The sequence below is a fragment of the Notothenia rossii genome (genome assembly GCF_949606895.1).
Source record: "Notothenia rossii genome assembly, chromosome: 9".
NCBI classification, from domain to species: Eukaryota; Metazoa; Chordata; class Actinopteri; order Perciformes; family Nototheniidae; genus Notothenia; species Notothenia rossii.
Window position 1 is genome coordinate 62,410,030 of NC_136907.1, and position 23,079 is coordinate 62,433,108.

A 23,079-nucleotide genomic window follows, 5' to 3' on the forward strand; every position below is an offset into this window, starting at 1 on the left:
AAAAATAAATAAATACAATAAGCTGAATAATGCAGAGAAGGTTGTAAGTTACCAAGTAAATGCAGGAGTCTATAAACATGAAAAACAATAAGATATACAAGAACCGAAAGTAAAATGTGTTGAACTGATCTCTCATACAGTAGATAATGCCGTGCATTGCTTTCACTTGCCAATGTTTTAATGTAACTATGTGCTGTGATTTCTCTTTTGTGCTTCACTTACATTTATACTTTTATTTTAATGGTTACATATTTCCAATAGCTTTGCAGACCATTTGCTAAGACCATATTTTTGCTGTCATTTTAAACTGCATTACAGTATTTATTTTTTGTTTAATTATGTTATTTAGCTCCGTTTGTCTGCCTTGTTTAAGTGTGAGGGAGAAGTAGAAGTCATTTGTAATGATCCCAAAATGTGGACTTCTCTTCTCGCCACTTGTGTCTGTCTGCCCTCGTGTGAACAGAGAGGATACAGCAGCCTCATAAAAAGTTGTACATTCTCACACAGTAAAAACCAGAATAATCCTAGTGGGTCACATTTGTACATTTTGTACTTTTCTTATTCAGAAAAGAAACACAAATCCTTGGAGAAGCAATTACGAATATGGAAGTGGATTCATGCCCAGACTCACACAACATACACACCACAAGAGGAACAAACGTCAAATGGAGATAAGATGGTGGTTGAGTGTGGAGGAGCTGAGAGCACCTCTATGTGTCTGCAGTGTCATCCAACTCAGTGTGAGAGGCAGAGCATTTAGTCTATCTCAGTCCCTACACATGTTCCCTGAGAGAAGGCAACAAGGCTAAAATGGTATTGTCATTCACATACAAATGGCTTCTCTTTCCCTTAAATATTGACATTGTTACTCTTACTGTTTGACCCTTGTTCTACAGTAAAATCAGTTTTATTGCGCAGTCTTTTCTCCCTTGTGTGCTGTAATGTTGCTTGTTATTCTGCTTCTCTCCACCTTTCTTGAAACTATCTTTAGGTTAATAGAAAATAAAGATCTTCAAAATATTTGCTATCCATGTTGATTTGTTAGAGATGAGCAAGGAAAAAGTATTTCTTGGCACAGACAAAAAAGTAACTTTAGGCCTTAAAGGCTTTTAAAGAATCCTACAATTATTTATTAAATGCTTCTCGAAATGGACAGGACTGTAAACACTTTATTTTCCTCAGTTGTACTTGCCTGCCCTCTTAAGGACAGAGAGGATACAGCATCTGTATCCAAGGAAACATCAGCATGAAAGGATTGAGCAGCGCAAAGTCTTATTAAGCTAGATTTATACATTATCATTTACATTTTTCGCACACTAGCTGGTATCGAAAAAGATGGAGGTGGATGCACACATTATGAATCAATCAGTGTATGCTGGACATGGAGATAATACGGTGGATAAATGTGGGGGGGGGGGGCTGAGAGCACCTCTGTGTGTCTGCTGTGTCCTCCCACACAGAGTACGGAGTGAGAGGCTAAGCATCTATTTCAGTCTCTGGATATGTGAGGACTTTTCTTCACTGTTTCCTGCAACACCATAGTGACTCATCTCCAGTCCTGCAGGCAGTAAAGCAACGAAGATAGGAAAAGCCACCCCTCAAAGTGGAAGGCACTGTGCTCAATCACATACAGTACAAAGGCCTTCACTTTCCCTCAAAGATAAGCATCTGTCACTAGTATTATTAACTAGTATTGTTATCTTTGATTTGTATTGATTTATATCTTGTTTTTCTGTTCTGTCTTGTCTTAAGGCTACTAAAGTGCGACCATTAAAGCTATAAAGATATGTGTTAACTTATAAGTGCCTAAGTTCAGAGAGCTATTTCAGAAACATGCGGCATAATTAGAATGCGTTTCTTCTGTTCCATTACAGCACAAGAAGACAGGCTTTAGCTTTCTGCAAAATGCAAGGATACTGATAAAGATCGCTAGAAGTAATTTAAAAAAAACTCAAGATAACCCTCAAGATAAACGGGTGGCATTTGGAGCATCTTTAGGCAATGTTGTTAAAATCTTAAGACCGAGAACTTCTTCTTAAATAAGGCTCTTCCAAACCTGCAACATGTACTATCTTCTGTATAATAATATGTATTCTTTGATGAAGGGGTTTGTAAAGTTTAGAGGACATTGAAAACGACGAATGGGGCTGCGACTGAGGAAGCATGAAAATACGAGGCATCCTCAACTCTGTGGGTTTCTCTGTTACCTGATTGGTCAGATAGCTTAGGATGAATCACTGTCATGTTTACAATGAATATGCATTTGTTTGCATTTTATAATATTTTATTAATAAAGCTCCAATCTGAGAAATCTTATATGTATTCCCTTTCAGGTTGTTGATTGTGGCCTGTGGAATGTGGCCTGACTCTTGGCCATAACAAAAGCGTGGAAAGGACAAGATATATGAAAATATATTTATTAACCACAACCCAACGTTAAACAAAACTAACATAAAGGCAAGGCAAAAAGAGGTCCTCCGCGGAGAGAGTCATCGAGAGTCTGGCCCAGGCCTTTTAACCCTCCAGTACCAGCAGCCAGGTGTCCTCAATCAATGCTGACAGACGAAGAGAGAACATTAAAAGGCCACACACACACAACAGGAGATAGCAAAGCAGGGGTCGTCAAAAATGTTGGTCCACTTCTCTTCAATAGCCGTGCGAAGTTGCTGGATATTGGCGGGACTGGAACACGCTGTCATATATGCCGATCCAGAGCATCCCAAACATGCTCAATGGGTGACATGTCCGTTCAGTACAGTATGCAGGCTGTGCAAAAACTGGGATGTTTTCAGCTTCCAGGAATCATGTACAGATTCTTGCAACATGGGGCCGTGCATTATCATGCTGCAACATAAGGGGATGGCGGTGGATGAGTGGCACAACAATGGGCCACAGGATCTCGTCATGGTATCTCAAATTCAAAATGCCCTCAATAAAATGCACCTATGTTTGCTGTCAATAACATTCTCCTGCCCATACCATTACCCTGCCGCCACCATGGGCCACTTGATTCACAACGTTGACATCAGCGAGCTTCTCACCCACATGACACCATACACGCTGCATGCCATCTTCCCTGTACAGTGAAAACCGGATACAGACGCCATCGAAGGTGAGCATTTGCCCACTCAAGTCAGTTACCAAGACTAACTGCAGCAAGGTCAAGACCCTGCAGATGGCCTCCCCTGAGACGGTTTCTGACAGTTTGGAAAGAAATTCTTTGGTTATGCAAACAGATTGTTGCATCAGCTGTCCGGATGGCTGGTCTAAGAGGATCTTGCAGGCAAAGATGTGGAGGTCCTGGTCTTGGGTTGTGAGGCCTGTTGGATTGCCAGATTCTCGGAAACGCCTTTGGAGACAGCTCATGGTAGAGAAATGAACATTAGTTTCACAGGTAACAGCTCTGGTGAACATTCCTGCAGTCAGCATGCCAATTGCACACTCCCTCAAAACTTGCGACATTTGTGGCATTGTGCTGTGTGATAAAAGTGCACATTTTAGAGTGGCCTTTTATTGAGACCAGGCTAAGGCACACCTCTGCCATAATCATGCTGTCAAATCAGCATCTTGATATGCCACACCTGTGAGGTGGATGGATTATCTGGGCAAAGGAGAAATGCTCAGTAACACAGATTTAGACACATTTGTGGACATAATTTGAAAGAAATAGGCCTTTTGTGTAGATAGCTCATGACAAATAGGAGCATAAACAAAAGTGTTGCCTTTATATTTGTGTTCAGTGAATTTGAATGAGGCTTTAGTTGCAAAGGCAATTAGTTGAGGATACAGTTTTAATGATTAATGCTGACAATAAAAAAATATAAAAATGTCTAGCCAGTTTTTCCTTATCTCTAAGGCAAAAAGAAGATGGTAAATACAAAACAATGATTGTTTTGACAAAAGTAAATAAGGTAATAAACAAAGACACCTTTGGCCAGGTACTCTCTTATCATATTCTTGATATCAGTTTATTTGTTATGATTCATCAGATGATGGGAAAAAGTTCTTTTATTTTCTGGTAAATTCAAGGGGCATTACCTTCTTTGTCTCGTATATAAATACCAGTGGGGAGAGCTAGACAAGCAGAAGACAAGCAGAAGACAAGCAGAAGACAAGCAGAAGACAAGCAGAAGACAGTGAAAGATGGAGACCTTCGTGGCTGTGTTTATTTTATCCCTGTTCTACCTTAGTGCAGCTGAGGTGCAGCAGCTGGATGACCGAGAAGGAGGGAGCAATGCTTCAGGGACCCCCAACATTGAGTCAGCTCGTCACTGTGCAGGTGACATTATAGGGAGTCAGAACAATTGCTGCCAATTTTTTGTCATCTTAAGACAGCTGGAGGCCACACTGAAAAACACTGAGAAGCAATTGGAGGATCTGAGGGGAGAAGTCCGAGGTAAGAATGTAAAGTAACAAAGCTTTACATTTGTCTTTCGTCTTTGAATAACTTGCAAATTGTTTTCAGGTTTTGGAAGTTAAGATAAACCAAATGTTTAATGATACCTTTCAAGGTCAGCGTGTGGCATTTGGAGCATCTTTAAGCCCCATTGGAAATGTTGGACCCTTCAACGTTGACATCACACTGACCTACAAGAAGGTCTACACAAACACCGGCGCATACAACCCTGGAACAGGTAAACTTATCAAGCTGATGTGTGTTAATTCAAACATAGTTTCATTTAGTAAATAGTGTAAATTCCTCTCTTTTGCTATGGATTAAATCCAAAGCACAACAAATGTAACTTTCTCTCTTTATCATCCCCAGGTATTTTCACTGCTCCAGTCAAAGGAGTCTATTACTTCAGCTTCTCTGGTCATAATATATCATCTAAACCAATGGGGCTGCGTCTGATGAAGAATGGAGAGCAGATGGTTACTGTGTACAACCATGCAGCTGGAAGCCGCCATGAGACAGCAACCAACGGCATGACTCTGCAGCTTGAAGTGGGAGACCAGGTGTGCATGAGACTCCGAGCGAACACCTGGATTTTTGATAATATCAATAGCCACAGCACCTTTATTGGCCATTTGCTATTCCCTCTGTAGTGGTCGTTATATCATCTGATGAAGATAAGTCCAAGTTTTATTTTAACTCTGGCCTAGTCTTCAACAATTACAGAGAAAACACCTGGGTCTGTAGCAGCTAGATGCTATGGTTTGTGTTCACTAGCTGTAGGTTTCTCTGTCAGCTGACTGGTCAGAGAGCGTAGAGCGGGTTTATCTTTATTGTTGTAAATGCTGATGATAGCAGCTCAGGAAATTTGAATCAATGTAAATATTTAATCCATGATTCAGGTTGGGGGAATCCAATGTCAAGTGTATGGACAAATGTATATTAATTAAAATTACATTTGCCTTTAAAAAGTGTTTTATTAATAAAGATGCTCTGATTCCAGCCAGAAAAGTTACTAAACTGTTTCTCATTTTCTGTTCTTTAATATGAGGTTCAATCTTGATATAATTGTTATATGAAATGCCAAATCCAAAATTGTATTTCACTTAATAACTCTTGAATATTTAGGTTGACATTTTGAGAAACACACTAATTGTTATCAGTCGTGCGACAAGATTGGGTAAGAACGAATCTGTCCAATGTGAAAAAAGCTGAAATGCAAGTACAAGATGTAGATTTGTCACTTTCTCTTAGACACAAGTCATTTTGGTAACACTTTATATTAAGGTACACAAATTAACCATCAACTAGTTGTTAATTAACATGCATATTAGCAGTATATTACTTGTAGAATATGGTCATGTAGAACAAGGCATTAATAAGTGTTTTATAATGACTAATAAAGAGCCAATATACTGCTAATATGCAATTAACAACAACAATTATTGATGGTGAATTTGTGTACCTTAATATAAAGTGCTACCCAAAAAGCTGAGATAGTGCAAGTACAAGATGTAGTTTTCTCACTTTCTCAAAGACACATGTCGCAACTCAAGCAAAGCAGATACAATTTGTTAATCATTGAGCTTTATAGACGTAAAAAGACTTGTCATTGGGATAGACTCAAAATGAACAGTTATGCATCGACTCCTTGTTAGAAAAATACCTGGTGCAACACGTGGCTCACTGGTGGAGATGTATTTTGTCGAGGAATGTATTAAATCAGGCCATGGCTGCAGAGGCAAAGTATTAAGTAGGAACAATTCAGTGAAGTGTCTTCATGGGAACTGACAGTGGAGCTGTCAATTGCATGTCATGGGAGCTGACAATTGCATTTTTAGCTATCCTTTTATTTTTGATGCAATACAAGATTGTAAATACGAACGTATTGTTCCTTTGAGCAATGGTACTAAGATAACCAAAGACATCTTTGGCCGAAGACAATTGGACTTGGAATAAGTTATTAATTTTAATTTAATCAGATGTATCACTCCAGCCACACATCAATCCCACTTCCAGAAATCATAAAAATGATGTTATGATTTATCTGAAAACCACAGCTGAACATTTCCATTATTTCCTGTTTGCTGTAACAATCAACTCAAACATTCATTACATTCATTACATGTTAAAACCCTCAGTTTTTTTGACAGTACTGAAACTTTCAGCAACTGAATACATGGCAGCATGTCTGATGGCAGCCTCATGTGCGTTCATCAAGTCTAATTGACAAATTATTGCAGGGTCTCATTGTGACTCGTCCATATCAGGAGGTGATGAAAGCATTAGGAATTAAACAGGACAGGGAACCAGCTGAAACATAAAAGCAGCGTTTGTTTCTGTTCCTGGTGGCTCCACCTGGAGAAACCTGCTTGTCTGTGAGGCAAGCCAAACAAAGCAAGAGGGGTATTTAGGTCAGCGTTTGATTGTCCGTAGCATTTTCTTAGTTTTTTGTTTCCTTATTGAAAAATGTAAATAATGACTAAAAAAGGGAACGCAGCCAGGTTATGGGAACACGATAGACTTACTGGAACATCGGAGAAGTAAACTTGAAAGAACATTTCCTCTTCGGGATGGTATATAAAGCATTGTTGATAAGTACAGGTCAAGGAAGACTAAAATATGAAGACTTTGGTTGCTGCATTGGCTCTGTGCCTCCTCTACCTGCCTGTGTACCAGGCACACAGCCCTTATCTACGGACAAACATTGACAACAAAATTGAAGAGATGGAGGCCAGACTGACAAAGACTGAAAAAGAGTTGATGGATCACAAGCAGATGACCGGTAAGAAATTACAAACCTATTTTTTAGACGATTCATGATCACGTTTATCTTTCAACACGGTAGTTGGTAATTCCTATGATACATTACCCAAATGCTGCAGAAAATCTTGTAATGTTGAAGTATACGCAAGCAGGTGGTTTTGTTGAAAATGATGTCTCTTTTTCAAGAAACACATGAGAACAAAAAACTATCTTCTCACTCATCTGCACTAAAATGTTACAAGACAAAATCCCAAACTACAGTGTAGAAGTACGTTGTTACAAATAAGTAAAAGTGTAAATTAATTAGCATCAAAACATACTTATAGAATTCAATTTGGAAGATAACCTATTTCATAATAATTGTATCTATATATTTATCTAAAACTTTATATATGGCTTGTTAACTTATGAATTTACCCCTCGGAAAATGTGTCGTGTCATTCACGATGTGACTGAAGTAAAATTATAAAAGTATCAGCTTTATAAAAAATTAAATAACAAAAAGTAATAGGAATACATTTGGCAAAATAGCCAGTTTCAGAGACATCTATATCTTGTTGTTGGATTATAATTATTGAGGCACTTATGTGTTCATCACTTTAATGTTGTAGCTGTTTGAGGTAGAGTAATTTTGTGTAATTAGTCCAAATACTGCTGGGAAGCTTAATGTATCATAAAACATCATCATTGATTAGTTGATTGATTGATATTTTGAATCAATCATCTTAATCTGCAAAGTAACTAAAAGTATCAAATAACCAGGCAAAGGAAAAAAGGAAAATATTTAACTCAGAAATGTAGCATAACGTTGCATAACATAGGAAGTACCTCAACATTGTACTAAGTAAATGTGATCTTCTACCAGTGTAAATAAAATCAGACACAATCCATATATAATCGACGCACCAATTTTAAAAATCCAAAATATATATTGATTTCACACTATGAACTATTCATGATTTATTGTTTTATTTCTCAATTATAAAAACACTTGTTCACAGGATTTCATTTAAGAGGAGGTTGGTTTATAGATGTAAGCACAGATCTACAGTTGAAAGAATCCTGAAATGCTTTATTAAAGGCTGCTTGAATGGAAGCATATTGATAGGACTGCACAGCTTTTATTTTCCTCAGTTGTACTTGCCTGCCTTCTGGAGGACAGAGAGGATACAGCATCAGTATCCAAGGAAACATTTCAGTTTGACATCAGCATTAAGGCCTGATCAGCGTAAAGTCTTATTAAGTTAGATTTGTAGATTATCATTTTTTTCACCTAGAATATAAATACCCAGCCTTATAGAAATAATCACAAAGTGGATGCTCACATATTGAATTCATTGGCCTAAGCGTATCTAGTGAAATGGAGATAATACAGTGGATGAATGTGGGGGGACTGAGAGCACCTCTGTGTCTGCTGTGTCCTCCCACACAGTGTACAGTGTGAGGGGCAGAGCATTTAGTCTATTTCAGTGCCTAGATATGTGAGATCTTTTCTTCACTCTTCCCTAACACCATAAAGAGCCAGAAAAACTGCCAGAAGAATGATGACATATTAAGAGAGCTGGAGGCCAAACTGAAAGACACTGAGAAACAAGTAGAGGATCTGAGGGCAGATCAAGTTAAGAATATAAAGTAAATGGACACTATGTTTTCATTTATTTTAGGTATGGCTTGCATTGTTTTCAACTTGATGACACTTTTTAAACAAATGTTTTTATGTAACCTTTCAAGGTCAGCGCGTGGCATTTGGAGCATCTTTAGGCCCCGTTGGAGATGTTGGACCTTTCAACGCTGTCATCACACTGACATACAAGAAGGTCTTCACAAACACCGGCGCATACAACCCTGGAACAGGTAACAACTGAGCAACATGACGTGTGTTAAAGGTCCCCTATTTTACTCTTTTCCAATAATATATTATAGGTCTCAGATACAAACATGTCTCTGAAGTGTTTGGCTCCAAATACCAAACAGACCATGCATTGTAGCATGCCATTATCCCCTCTGTTTCAGCTCTGTTTCAAAAGTGCTGATTCTGTGTCTGTAGCTTTAAATGCAAATTAACTGCTACTCCCCACGCCCCTATGCCAGATATTTGGTTTAATAAAACACAATGGTGCTCTAGGAGGAGATTCAACTATAGCGCTGTGGGCTAGTGCGTTGATTCTCAGATCATGGGAGTTGGGGAACACCATTTTGAATCCAAACTTGACCGCGCCTGCAGTCAACAACAAGCCTTTGTGTCCTTGGTATTCATTGTTACATGTCAATTATTATTAATTATAATGTGGGCGGGTGTAACTTTGGTCGGTTATTGGCTAATGGTTGCACAACCCAAAAAAACATTGTGACATCACCAGGTGGCCGACATCTGATCAGCTCATTTCCTGACAGGTTTTATATAAATGGATCAGGACAAGAAGAGTGTTTTTACCTGAAACTTTCCCAATCTCTTTACACAGAGGGGACACATGTTCATGTATAAAAGACATGAAACAGCGGATTTTGCATAATAGGTGAACTTTAAGGCTCAATGCACAACAGATCAACAGTAACTTTCTTTCTTTTTCATCCCCAGGTATTTTCACTGCTCCAGTCAAAGGAGTCTATTACTTCAGCTTCTCTGGTCATAACAGATCATCTAAACCAATGGCGCTGCGTCTGATGAAGAATGGAGAGCAGATGGTTATTGTGTACAACCATGCAGCTGGAAACCGCCATGAGACAGCAACCAACGGCATGACTCTGCAGCTTGAAGTGGGAGACCAGGTGTACATGAAACTCTTGAAGAACACCTGGGTTTTTGATAATGATAATACCCACAGCACCTTCACTGGTTTTCTGTTATTCTCTCTGTAGTGGTCTGCTTTAAAACCTGAAGGTAGCAAGTCTGGAATAATCTTCGAAAATTCTAGATAAGATATTCGGATCTTTAGCAGCCACTCTGTTAGTTTTCTCTCTTAGCTGATTTGTTGGTGGGACAACTTTAATCAAACACTAAATATAGGTTAAAATAAATCCCTATAAGTGTGCACATTGAAACATTAAAAACTTAGAAAAATGTATATGCATTGAGTAAATGTTTGCTATATAAACTGTTTCTATTAATAAAGCTACACATTTAAAGCATTAAACCGCCATTTTGTTTAATTTGTAATGAGATAAAATCATCACATAGACTTAATTGTAATTCAAATGCTAAACTTAACTTACTTCAAATTTAACTTTTTCATCTGTCAACTTCATATTATCTACCAATTTGACACTGTAGTGTATTTGAAATAAACTGAAAGATGTTTATTAATTGAGGCAATCATAACATTTTTGACAATTTCATTTCCATCTTTATTTTGAACAGATTAAAAAGAAAAAAAACAGAATACCGTATTGTTAGAATACAGTATTTATCAATATTCATATATTCAACATAAAATAGTCATAAATCATATGTGTCTGAAAGTGAGCAGGAGGAAGCAAATGCTTATTAATTCCCACCCCTTACTTACTGCTGATCACTGATTATCCTTTAAATCATTTCTGCAAGTTATTCCTACTTACATATTTACATTTATTCATACATTTACAATAATTTCTCATCTTCAACCACATTTCTTCATTCTCATAGTTTTCCAAAAAAGCGTTTTCTGTACATCCTTTTAAACTGAATTATATTTGAGCTTGAACAATAGGTTTACTGCTGCTTTTGGTAGGATCAAAGACCAAATCAAAGATACATATTTTCCATCTCTCTGTAGTGCCATTATTTTTGGAGTGAGTTGACAAATGTTAGAGACAGAAGAAAAATATGAACATTTGATTTTGAACTGTGCCTTCTAAAAACCCAAAAAAGAACAGTTAGCCTAAATCTTTATCCCAAACTTTGAAAACCTGAAATAAATACAATAAATGATTACAGCTCCTAACTTCTTCCAAGGTACACATTAAACAAAGGAGTTCAATCCGACTAATAGTTGAGCTTTAGGGAAGCAGTTTGTATTTATCTTTTCACAGATCTAGGCGATAGCTTTTTTCCTCTGTCACATTCTTTATGCTAAGCTAAGCTAGCATGCTGCTCACTAAAGTTTATATGTCGAAACATACATAGGTGGTATCGATCTTGTTATCTATCACTCTCAGCAAGTAAGAGAATAAGTACACTTTTGAGCTTTAAAGTACTAACTTTGGCAGAGGTGGAAGAAGTACTTAGATCTTGTACTTGAGTATAAGTACCAGAGTGTAGGAATAATACACACCTAAAAGCCCTGCATTCAAAATGTTACTCAAGTTAAAGTACAAAAGTATTAGCATAACAAATATTAAAGTACTTATTATGCAGATTGGTCCATTTCAGAATTATATACATTATATGTTTTGATTATACTTATTGATGCATCAATGTGTTTATCAAAGCTGGTAAAGCAGGGTAGCTTGTGAATTTACTCCAGGTGAAACTAAAGTCTTATTAAGTGTGTTTATATTTCACATTATTAATCCAAATATTTAAAGCAATTAAAAGACATAATACATGTAGTGGAGTAAAAGTACACTATTTACCTCTGAATTGTAGTGGAGTAGAAGTACAAAGTAGCATAACATTGAAATAGTCAAGTAAAGTACAAGTACCTCAAAATCGTACTTAAGTACAGTACTTGAGTTAATCTACTTAGTTACATTACCCCACTGGCGATTGGTTTATTTTTTTATATTTATATTATTTTTTATTTAACCTTTATTTAACCAGATAAAAGCATTGAGATAAAATCTAATTTTCAATGCTGACCTGGCCAAGAAGGCAGCAACGTTACACGTTCTTACACATATTGGTCATTATGCATAAGCCACACATTATCACACTTTCGGAGACCTGGCTAGGTAGTCATATATCAAATAATGAAATTAATTTGACAAATTACAATTTATACAGATCTGACAGAGTCTCATTGGGTGGAGGTGTGGCCATTTTTGTGTTAGCAGAGCTCGCTTCTGAATTGATTACTCCCCCTGTTGAAGCTTATCTTTTTGAATGTATTTTTGTTAAAATCACACTGCATGAAAACAAGCGACTGATCATTGGAAGTGTATATAGACCACCATCATCCCCTGCTGATTCCTTTAATAATATAATCTCCACCATCAATTCCATCAATTCTATTTCTCAGAAAGGCGAACTAATAATACTTGGTGACTTTAACAAAAATTGGCTTGATAAATCATGCTCTAAAGAAAAAAATCTACTAAATAATCTAAACCTAACTCAACTTATTAAAGAGCCTACTCGTATTACACCCCGGTCTCAAACTCTTCTTGACTGGATACTGGCTTCTCATCCTGACAGATTTTCCAAGTCTGGTATCATGTCAGACTGTTTTAGTGACCATTGTGTTGTTTACTGTGTGTGGAAAATTAAAATTCCGAAAGTGCCCCCTAAGTTGATTAGTATCAGACAATATAAAAAACTGAATCTTGACTTATTTTTGAATGATTTACTTGCTATTAACTGGGACAGATTTCAGTTAATACCTTATGTTCAAGATGCATGGGATTTTTTTCTCTCCGAGTTCACAAAAGTAGTAGATAAACATGCACCATGGAAAACTATTAAGGTAAAGGGTAGACATCTCCCCTGGATCAGTCCTGAACTTATTGACCTCTTTAGGAAAAGGGACAAAGCATGGACAACATACCATCTGACAAGAGACAATGCTGACTGGGAAATATATAGAAAACTGAGAAATCTAAGCAAAACTAAAACTTCTAATGCCAAAGCTATTTACTACAGAGAATGCCTGACTGGTGACTTTAAAAATCCCAAAGAATTCTGGAGAAAAATTAAAACAATTACTAACATCTCTGAAAAACATTCAATTAATCAAATTAATCAAATTAAGCTTGATGGCAATATTCTACATGATCCACTATCTATTTCCCAGGTCTTCAACAATCATTTCTCGTCTGTCTGCTCCTCGCTTCTCCCTGACAGTCAACCGACTACCAGTTCTCCTGGTAATATGCCACCTTGTACCAGTTCTTTTTCCTTTCGGAAAATACGACCAACTGAAGTGCAGAAAGTAATTTGTGAATTAAAGGTAAGCAGTGGTGCTGGACTTGATGGGGTTGAAAATCGTTTTCTCAAGCTAGCCGCCAATATTATTATGTACCCTCTTACTGATTTATTCAACCTGTCACTTGTCTCCAGCGAACTACCACTTATCTGGAAATATGCACGTATTATTCCTCTTCATAAAAGTGGTGATCAGCTTGATTGCAATAATTACAGGCCTATCTCCATCCTATGCTCTGTTGCCAAAATATTTGAAAAAATCATCTTTAACCAACTTTCACTATACCTTAGTATTAACAACATTCTCACACCCCTTCAATCTGGTTTTAGATCAAATCATTCTACAGCTACTGCCCTACTTAAATTCACAAATGATGTGTTCTCTGCAGCTGATAGAGGGGAGTTAACTGGTGCCATCTTTATTGATCTTACCAAAGCTTTTGATGTTGTTGATCGCTATTTACTACTTGATAAATTATATGCTATTGGACTTTCTAGAAGTGCATTACTTTGGTTTAGCTCATATTTACATAATCGAAAACAGTGTGTTATTTTGAATGGGAAAAGTTCTGATCTCCTTATACAGCATAGTGGAGTACCTCAGGGCTCTACACTTGGACCACTACTTTTCACCATTTATATAAACAATTTGCCCTCCATTTTTCAAAACTGTAATGTTCATCTATATGCAGATGATACCGTTATTTACACATCAAAACCAAATCTCTCTCAAATTCAAGTTTCACTCCAGTCAGATTTCACCCTCCTGCAAGACTGGCTATTCCAGAACAAGTTACTTTTGAACAAAACTAAATCCTTCTCTATGATCTTTGGTACCCGACACAAACTCAAATCTTTGACTGGCTCATGTGATATTTCTTGCAATGATGGTACAATTCTGCATAGAGTTGACAGTTTTAAATATTTAGGGGTATGGCTTGACTCTAACCTTTCATTCAAACCTCATATTGATCATATACTGCATAAAGTAAACTTTGATCTCGGTACTCTTTACCGCTCTCGGCACTGTTTTACCTTAAAAGTTAGGAAAAAACTTGCTACCCAACTGCTATTTCCCTTATTAGACTATTGTGACGTTGTTTATCTCAATGCTCCGAAATCTGTTCTAGCCCCGCTAAACATTGCTTACAATAGAATGTGTAGATTTATTCTCGGTTGTGATTTCCATACACACCACTGTGCACTGTACCTAAACCTCAATCTCCCTTCTCCTGATTTGAGAAGACATTTGCACTGGCTTGAGTTCATTTATAAAAGTTTCAACTTTAATTATCCCCCATATTTGAAACAGTATCTCTTTCGTTTTACATCAACCCACCAAGTTAGACATACCTCTCAGCTCTTCTTCACCGTTCCTCTAGTTAAAAAGGACATTGGCAAAAGAGCCTTCAAATTTAAAGCTCCTGCTGATTGGAATAACTTACCTGCTACCATCAGATCTCTCCCTACTCTGACTTTGTTCAAGCGTGCATTGTCGTCTCACCTCAAGGTTGAATGTTTTTGTATGACCTGAAGTACTTTATTTATTGTTTAAGGGTTGTTGAGGCTCCATCTTATTTCACCATCTCCTCATGAGATGACCCACCTATTGCCCATTTCTAAGTCTTTATTTCTAAGTCTTTATTGTTATGATTTTGTATATATAGTACAGCTACTCTACTTTACTCTACCCAATGATATGCATTCAATGTAACCGCCTATAATGTATTACCATGTGCTGTATGCTTAGGCTGAATGTTTGTAATTTCTTGGTTATTTCTTCCGATGTATGTGTGTGAATGTTGTTTGTATGTTGTACTTGTTTGTTATTTGTTTTCTTGGGACCCCCTTGAAAACGAGGTGATTCACCTCAAGGGGTTTATCCTAATAAAGAAATTTGAATACATAACACAAACATATAAAATACAGAGAACATAACTAAGAAAACAAAATACGAAAAAGCAGTCACTACATTGTGCACATTAGGACAGTAAGAAAGGTACACTACTTATTACTGCAAGAGCAGCTGGTGGTAAGGACCTCAGACAACTTCAATTTAAAACATGCTATTGAGACAAGCGCCGTCACTTTGAGGCGTGGTAGAAGGTCATTCCAAGACCAAGGACCATCATAAAAAAGACTCCTTTTTCCAGCCTCAGTCCGCACAGCAGGAACCTGGAACCGTATCCAGGCACTGGATCTGAGGTTGTGAGAGTCACAAACTGGGGCAAATCGGGCACATATATACAGTGGAAGCTTTCCTAAAATGGCTTTATACAATAATACAAATCAATGCTGCATCCTACGCATAGTGAGTGAGGACCATCCAGTTAGGCTACACAGTTTGCAATGATGAGTCCTATAGGGCGCATTTGATATATAACGCAGCATGGTAGAGTGGGTCAAGTTTGGCCAAAAGAGTGGGACAGGTAAATCTATAAATGGTATCACCTTAGTCCAGCTGGGACAGGAAACTAAGAACACCATATGTGGTAAATTGTACAGCTAATATAACACAACACATTAGTTGTATTTCCTTTAACTGGTGGATTATGGATATATAGTTGCTGATCGAAAGCTGGAACACAAACCACCAAATACAAAAAAAATAATTCAGATCCAGTCGTCATGACTCCACTCCGGAGGGACTCCCCGATCATTTCTTAGAGTTTCTCATGAAGAGGGTGTCTCCTGTCCCCGGTACAAACACACTGCCTGAGGAAGGCAATGTGTATTCTTTTTGTCATTAACCTTTTTCGGACCACTTATTTATTTATTTTGGTGACGATCCGACCTCCATGCTGCTACTCTGGTTCAAACTGCATCCACCAAACAATATGATTTATCTCCACCTCCCCAAAATAACCAACATCTGACACGGTGTGAGATGTCTTTTCTACTGTTCAGTTGTCATTTCCTGCGATCTTCTTCATAAAGTCAGAGACCAACCTTTTACAGGAGGAAGTTGAAAAACAACATTTAAGTCTGTAAAGGAAGCCAAGAGTGAATTTCAATTTCTTTTTTAGAACTTCAATGTGGTGTTTGAAATTCAGATTGCTGTCCAACCAAAAGCCCAGATATTTGTAGGTATCAACAAACTCAACAGAGACGCCATCAAGGGTGTCAATGGAGAGGCAAGAGGACGCTGACTTGGGAGCAAAAAGCATTGCTTTGGTTTTCTTACTGTTCAAAAGCAGTTTGGAATCAAGAAGTGTACAAATTGGAAACGACCATATCCAGAGAAGGAGCACATGAGTATACAATAGTGTCATCAGCACACACATGATAGGTGGAAAATTGCATCTGATTACAAATATTGTTTATATATAATATAAATTCTAAAGGAAAGTGAGCAAGTCCATTTCATTGAAGTTGACAGACAGGTGGGGTCAAATGTGTTAACCAGCGAAAGCATATTGAGTTAAAACTATAAGAAGTGGTAATGGTGTCATTGTAAGCTTATGATAGCAGCATGCCATCTAAAGAGTTATTTCTTGTGAAGAAGCAAGCTTTTTTTCCTTTACGGCTTCGTCAGCAGTTACAGACTATTTAACTAAAACCTAAGTCAAGCTCTATGTACAGCACACAATGAAAGACTTACTTCCACATTTCTTCACATTCTTGCCGCTGGGTTCAGACTGAGTGTGTGCATTGTCAGCTGTCACATACAGTAGGTCTGAGTTCATGTGGTTAACAACAATTAAGACACAAAAGCTCTCAGTAGTCTACATGAGAGAAGGTGTTTATAGGGGAGAAGTTCCAGCAGTGACAATATGGCCTTATTTTGAGGGGAATTAGATAATTCGCCTGAATGTGACCATTTCTGTCTCTGGATTTGCATCCAAACAGCTCATAGAAAAACAGCCAGTGTCATATGATCCTGCTGGCTTCTTTTCTCAAATCAAATCACATGGAGTCATTGCATGCAGCCCAGCCTCACATGTGAAATCTATTCTTCCGTTCCCCAACGTGTCCCTCCTTCATTTTTTTTTATCAAAGAGTTTAGATCCAAGGACACACTTCTCAGGGCATTTCTGGTCTGGGGTCACGTCTTGTGTCATGTGCACCGGCAGAAGGACTGTGGCAATGCAGAACATTTATTTCTACATTTTAAAGAGGAACTGCGTATCTGTTGCAACATTTCATAGATCTGAGGTGAAGTTACCACAACACAGGAAGCACTATATCATCCACCCTTCCTTTCCTCCACACACTAAAGATGCCCAATGTGTCAGTAAGCTGTTTTGTAATGCATGCATCCAAATGCTAATGTCAATAGAGGCCTACTGTAAGTAAACAGGTTGTATGTTGCATAAAATAAGCTGACGAAAAAATGTATTGTATTTGACATCTATTGCACATGTTTTACTATGTCAGCATGATTGTGAAATTCAGGATGAACAGTAGCGTTTGCGTAATTTTGCAGTAAGATGGTGTCAGATTTTAGGCAGCTCTGAAGGCGTAGAAGCAGTTTGAAAATGGTTAACACTATGCATCATTATTTATATCATTTTTATACAGTTACAGAAGAAAGGCCCGGTCATATTTACTATACATGTTTCAACAACTTTGAGTTAAACAGCACTTTACTATTGCATAATTTGCACGAGTACAAAATATAAGGTAAATTGACTACAAGCCTGTTTTCTTTTCAAATGTTGTCCTGCTAAAAGACAACAACACTCCACCAGAATATTTTTTTTAGTATCTGACATTGAACATGTGACATCAATACTGATCAATGTTGTATTTACTGTTTAACAGATTCCAGTGAACTTATAACCATAAATTAAAACCTCTAAAGTGCTTTGTAAATACATGTGACTTTCATTTTCAGCTGTCCAATGAATGTAGTAAAAAGTAAAGTATTTTGAATGTAGTGGAGTAGAAATATAGAGTAGCATAAAAATAAATACTTAGTAGAAATACAACTACCTCAATGTGTACATGATGTACTTTTTCTACTGATAGGCAGTGACAATATTTTCTATTCATTGAGGAGTATTTTACACCTGTGCAGCAAAGTGGACATATTTAGCTGCTTGCAAGAATACAGAATCTGTAGCTTAGCAACCAGCTTAATTAGTTTGACACCTCTATCATACACCTTATTTTGTGCTTTTCTTAAGAAATGATTCCCTTAAATATTACAGGATCACTTCTGTCTTTCTGCTTTTCTTTTGAAATGACAGGCGAATGTCTCATAATAATAAACCTTATTGCCGTGCAGTCAGCGTTACTGTACTGTATGTTCATCTCCTGCTGTTTAGTGCATGAAAAACTCCATTAATGTTCTAAGAAATACATTTTTTTTCAAGATAAAGAAATGAAGGCCGCCTGTTCCCTCACCAATGATCATTAAGGTGGAATATATTGTATATAAATGTGCAGTCCATGAAAGTAGATTCCAGTCATCTCTAAAGAATGATGAGCTCTGATTTAGTGCAACGTGATTTTGCTTTAGAGTTATAGCTTAGATAACTAGGGAGTGGCTGTAGACGATCATTGTGAAAACAAAGTAAGCATTGCTAGTCATTGAAGGGACCCTTTCTTCAGGTCGGACCTGAATAGTGCGAGCATGTGCTTTGGTAATCTGACCTTGAATCTCGGCGGTTAGAGGGACACATGAGGCAGCAGCCCGTTGGCCGGTGTGAGGAACGGCTTAACAAATATTGGTCTACAGTATGCATGGCTGATTAAACTTAGACACAGAAAGTCCTCTCTGTCCACAGCTCCAGAGCCAAGAAAACATGCGGCAGGGAAGGGGGGAGACAGCTCTCCACAGCAAAACACACTTACTAGAAACCCTACCCACTATCCAAACAACTTGACTGAGAAGTTTCTTATTCGCGCCACGATCACTTACTATATAACACTAACAAGGCTTTGTAGGCAATTCATCCTCAAAGTAGTAAACATTTGACGCCAGTACTCTTGTAAACAAGCGTCAAATATGGCCTTCAGAGCTCCATTTAGTATATAAAAGCCAATGGAAAAGGCTGCCTGCAACTAATAATGTTCATTGTCAATGCATCCGTTTATGATAATTAACTATTAATTAATTTCCTTCCAAGATGGCCAAAAGTTTAGGAATTGTAGCATTACGAGTCCCAAGTGCCCAAGCTGTCTATATAGGACATGTTTGATGTAAAACCAAATATGTAGCAAAGAAAAAACTGCAGCGACTCCTCACATTGCTGAAGCTTGAATTACATTGTGTTTTAAGCTTTCTCTTCATATATTACTTGAACTACTAATATATTGTCAATTAATTGTCTTTCTGTCAACATATTATTTCTTTCGGCACTAATATCGTTTACAGGGACAATCACATTCAAAGGTAGCCCAAAATGTAGAAACTTTATGTTATCAGCAGAGACAAACACAGAACACAGCGTTACGTAAAATGCTTTTGTATTAAGTCTTTCAAACTGACAGGTGGATGGCAGAAGATTTTGTCCAAAAAGAGAATTACTATTACGGCACATTTAAAAATGTCATATTGTCATAAGAGAAAAAGAAATCTAGATAATACAGACATGGCTTGCCATTCACTGAACCATAATCCTAGTAGGTTAAAGTTACTTTGTTGTTCTTGTTGGACTAGTACCTCGAGAAACGGCCTGAATCTGACCCTGAAACAGCAGGTCTGATACAAGCTTAGCTTCCTGATAGTAAAATAGGAGTAGGCTATTCTCACTTTGACACCAAATGAAACTGAAAACTGTTAAAAGTTCTGATTGCCATCAAGACGCACTGCAGAGGAAGTAGGGCTCATCAGTTGGCACAGTCACAGGAGTTTTCTTAGGAAGGCACTTGACATGGGGTTCCCCATGCAGCGACAGCAATGCACTAAGGTCCTTCTTTGTGCACACTGAGGTGGGACAACGTCAGCAAAGTGCAGGTTCCATGATAAATCCACTTTCGCCAGACCGGAGAGGGGGGATAAAAACAAAAGCTCCTAACACAACTCCATCACAGTCCACAGCTTCAGATCAAATCTGTTAGTGGGAGGAATCTGCATCTCTTGGATCCCACTTGACCTTTAGGGGAAATAAATTGTAGAGATCTGATTTGAGTAACCTGGGAAAGGCTTGAATGGTGATTGTTACGTTTATTGGCGATTTTAAGTGCTTTCAGGCCTCCTGCTGTGTCATTTCACCCAAAAAGACATTAAAAGTAGCCAATCCCAGCTCTGTCTGGATTTAGCATGACCCCACCACCACCCAAGAAATATGGACCCAGCCCAGAAGATGTAACAGTACAACTCAACAAATAAAAACACCAAAAAATAACCAGAAAAGAGCTGTCTCTTAGGTTTCACAATAAGACATTCCCATTGAGGCACATTTCCAGAGAAGTGTCATATACAAAGCTATTTAAAAAATCCAAAAACATTCAAGTACTTTGTCATGTAAACACTTTTTCTAGACTATAATACATAATCGATTGAAGTCTTCGTTGATTTGTGTTTGTGTGCAACAATAAGACAACAGTGTGAAGAGAGAATGAATAGGCTTGGGGGGGGGGGGGTAGAAAGCCCGCAGGACAAGTAAGAAGCTAAATTTCAGCCCGGATATTTTTCTGGATGTTTTTCATGTTTTTTTAGAGCAGGACACATGAACAACACTGGTTGCCACCACTGGGAACAGTTGAATAGTTCATCTGTCTGACTATTTCTGCAAATAGTTCGTCGACCGAGCCTTTATTTTTGGCTGAAGTTTCAATAAAAGGGCAGCTCCATTCCTGGGCCAGCGCCTTTCCTTCCCCGGAAGACACCTCTCTTTCCCCTTCCAGGTCCACCTTGTTTCCCACCAGGATCATAGGCACCCTCTCGTATCTCTTCACCCGGATGATCTGGTCTCTCATCGGCTTGATGTCCTGGAAGCTCTGCTGGTTCACCAGGCTGTAAACCAAAATAAAGCCCTGGCCGTTCTTGATGTACAGGTCTCGCATGGAGGCGAACTGCTCAGTCCCTGCCGTGTCCAGGATCTCGAGCACAGACGGGGACGAGTCCACCTCGATCTCCTTCCGGTAGAAATCCTCTATCGTCGGGTCGTACTTCTCGATGAAGGAGCCCGTCACGAACTGGACAGTCAGCGCAGATTTCCCGACTCCACCCGAGCCCAAAACAACCACTTTGTACTCCCTCATGGCTGGGGGGTGAAAAAAAATAGGCAGACACTTCCTTTTTTCCGCGACGAAGCCTGCTCTGTCTCTCCCACCCGCTGACCAGCCCCGATGTTTTCAAAGCGAGCAGGCTGGGAAGGCTGCCCTCTCGCTCGGATAGGAGTCAAATCCCACGCCGGCAAATCCTCCGAGCCTGCTGGGTGACGGACTGCAGATCCTAGGAGAATCACCGCTCCTGGACATTAGCGTGGAAAATTAAAGCACATTATTTTTGATCGCCCTGTATTGTGCAACGGCGTTGGGAAGCGTGATCGCTTCTCTCCTCTTGCATGGCGTTTCCTGCCCACATCCTCAGCGCGTCAAAAGCCTAGGCACAGTTCCGTTTTCTTAAAGGAGCCGTCACCCGAAACCTCAGTCAGAGCCGTCCGATGACCAGACAGATCCTGCAGGCGCGTGCATGTCTGTGGCCTCTCTGCATGACCTCTGCCCTCATACATGACGACCAGAGGCTCGTCAGATGCCCACTGTCACTTTAATCATGTTAAGCATGCATGCTAATGAGGTCATTTATTTACATATGTCAGCTTACTTATCAACATTGTATTTATAATGCAGAAAAAAAGAGGACCCTGCAAGTTACTGTCGACATTGATGTTCAGATTAAGCACATTTTTATTATTAATTGCATTATTATTATTATTATTATTATTATTATTATTATTATTATTATTATTATACGTTTACCTATGACAATGCATCAATTGAAGGCCTTACAATTAAATTCCCATTAGATATTGTTACCACATTTTCTTTGTATTGAGGAGATTGTATGATGGTGTTTAGTGATGCTATGTCACTGTTGTAACATATCCTGCATTATATTGTTGTTGGTATTTCAACTATATATTTGTTATACTTTTTTTTAATGCTGTTTTATTTTTATTTTGAAATGTTTACATTTTAGAATTGTTTATTTCTACTCTTTTAATGTATCTTATGTGCAAAGCCTTGTCTTTTATGCTGCTGCAACGCAAACATTTCCCAAATTGGGATCAATAAACTACATCTTATCCTACCTTTGTGTCCTCATCAAATGATATAAGGAAGTTTACATGATCACAGAATATTATGATTTAGTTTTCTGAATAGCATCTAAATGAAGTTGTACACAACAGGAACCATGAGGTTTCTATTATTTATTGATCTTGATCTGTTTTTATAATCCCATCAGATCATCTATACTGTAGACATCCAAAAAGTCACCATGGTGTCGCAGCATAATGATAACAAATACAGCCTGGAAAAGTACCCTGTTTCTGAAGAGAACATGATGTCTTTGTGTTTTAACTTTATCTCAAACAATTTACGAATGGAAGCAGGTTGTGTTTTGCGGGAATAGAATATCTTCGTTCATATCTGGATTCCAGACTGGCTAACATAACACCCATGCCTTCTAAATGGAAAACACTCTCCAAACGATGGTAGGATGAATTCAGGATCCAGATGTTATGTGAAATATTCATACACAGTGCAATGGAAGGCATGTTGCGAGTTCATGTGTGCTTGATGTATCTTTTTTTATTATCACTTTTGACCCAGATGAAGCACATAATGCCCTGAGCCGATCAATTAAATTAATAATGATATCATTCTCTGTGGAGCTGCTCCAGTCTTGCTGACTTTGAATCCTCAAGGTTGAAGTTCAGAAAGAATATAGAACAACCTATCC

The 23,079-nt window shown here is 38.2% G+C and overlaps 3 protein-coding genes across 3 annotated transcripts; 2 read left to right on the forward strand and 1 right to left on the reverse strand.

Moving 5' to 3' along the window:
- Positions 1 to 4,059: 4,059 nt before the first annotated feature.
- LOC307017550 (caprin-2-like) lies at positions 4,060 to 5,413 on the forward strand. Its single transcript, XM_079647148.1, has 3 exons — positions 4,060 to 4,396; positions 4,512 to 4,634; positions 4,766 to 5,413. The coding sequence occupies exons 1-3, from the start codon at positions 4,144 to 4,146 to the stop codon at positions 5,044 to 5,046; spliced, it is 657 nt and encodes a 218-aa protein (XP_079503274.1). The 5' UTR covers positions 4,060 to 4,143; the 3' UTR covers positions 5,047 to 5,413.
- A 1,190-nt stretch (positions 5,414 to 6,603) lies between these two features.
- On the forward strand, positions 6,604 to 10,293 carry LOC307019635 (complement C1q-like protein 4). The gene is made up of 3 exons (XM_079650634.1): positions 6,604 to 7,178; positions 8,891 to 9,013; positions 9,738 to 10,293. Exons 1-3 carry the CDS (start codon positions 7,016 to 7,018, stop codon positions 10,016 to 10,018), a joined length of 567 nt encoding a protein of 188 aa, XP_079506760.1. The 5' UTR covers positions 6,604 to 7,015; the 3' UTR covers positions 10,019 to 10,293.
- A 9,268-nt stretch (positions 10,294 to 19,561) lies between these two features.
- On the reverse strand, positions 19,562 to 22,031 carry LOC307018190 (ras-related protein Rap-2a-like). The gene has a single exon (XM_079648326.1). The coding sequence runs from the start codon at positions 21,372 to 21,374 to the stop codon at positions 20,826 to 20,828; it is 549 nt and encodes a 182-aa protein (XP_079504452.1). The 5' UTR covers positions 21,375 to 22,031; the 3' UTR covers positions 19,562 to 20,825.
- Between the last annotated feature and the right edge of the window lie 1,048 nt (positions 22,032 to 23,079).

Excerpts from the sequence above, each read along its gene's own strand:
- LOC307017550 (XM_079647148.1), top strand. The coding sequence starts at position 4,144 with ATGGAGACCTTCGTGGCTGTGTTTATTTTATCCCTGTTCTACCTTAGT. Across the intron at positions 4,397-4,511 it reads TCTGAGGGGAGAAGTCCGAG|GTCAGCGTGTGGCATTTGGA; the intron begins GTAAGAATGTAA and ends ATACCTTTCAAG. Across the intron at positions 4,635-4,765 it reads CGCATACAACCCTGGAACAG|GTATTTTCACTGCTCCAGTC; the intron begins GTAAACTTATCA and ends TATCATCCCCAG.
- LOC307019635 (XM_079650634.1), top strand. The coding sequence starts at position 7,016 with ATGAAGACTTTGGTTGCTGCATTGGCTCTGTGCCTCCTCTACCTGCCT. Across the intron at positions 7,179-8,890 it reads GGATCACAAGCAGATGACCG|GTCAGCGCGTGGCATTTGGA; the intron begins GTAAGAAATTAC and ends TAACCTTTCAAG. Across the intron at positions 9,014-9,737 it reads CGCATACAACCCTGGAACAG|GTATTTTCACTGCTCCAGTC; the intron begins GTAACAACTGAG and ends TTTCATCCCCAG.
- LOC307018190 (XM_079648326.1), bottom strand. The coding sequence starts at position 21,374 with ATGAGGGAGTACAAAGTGGTTGTTTTGGGCTCGGGTGGAGTCGGGAAA.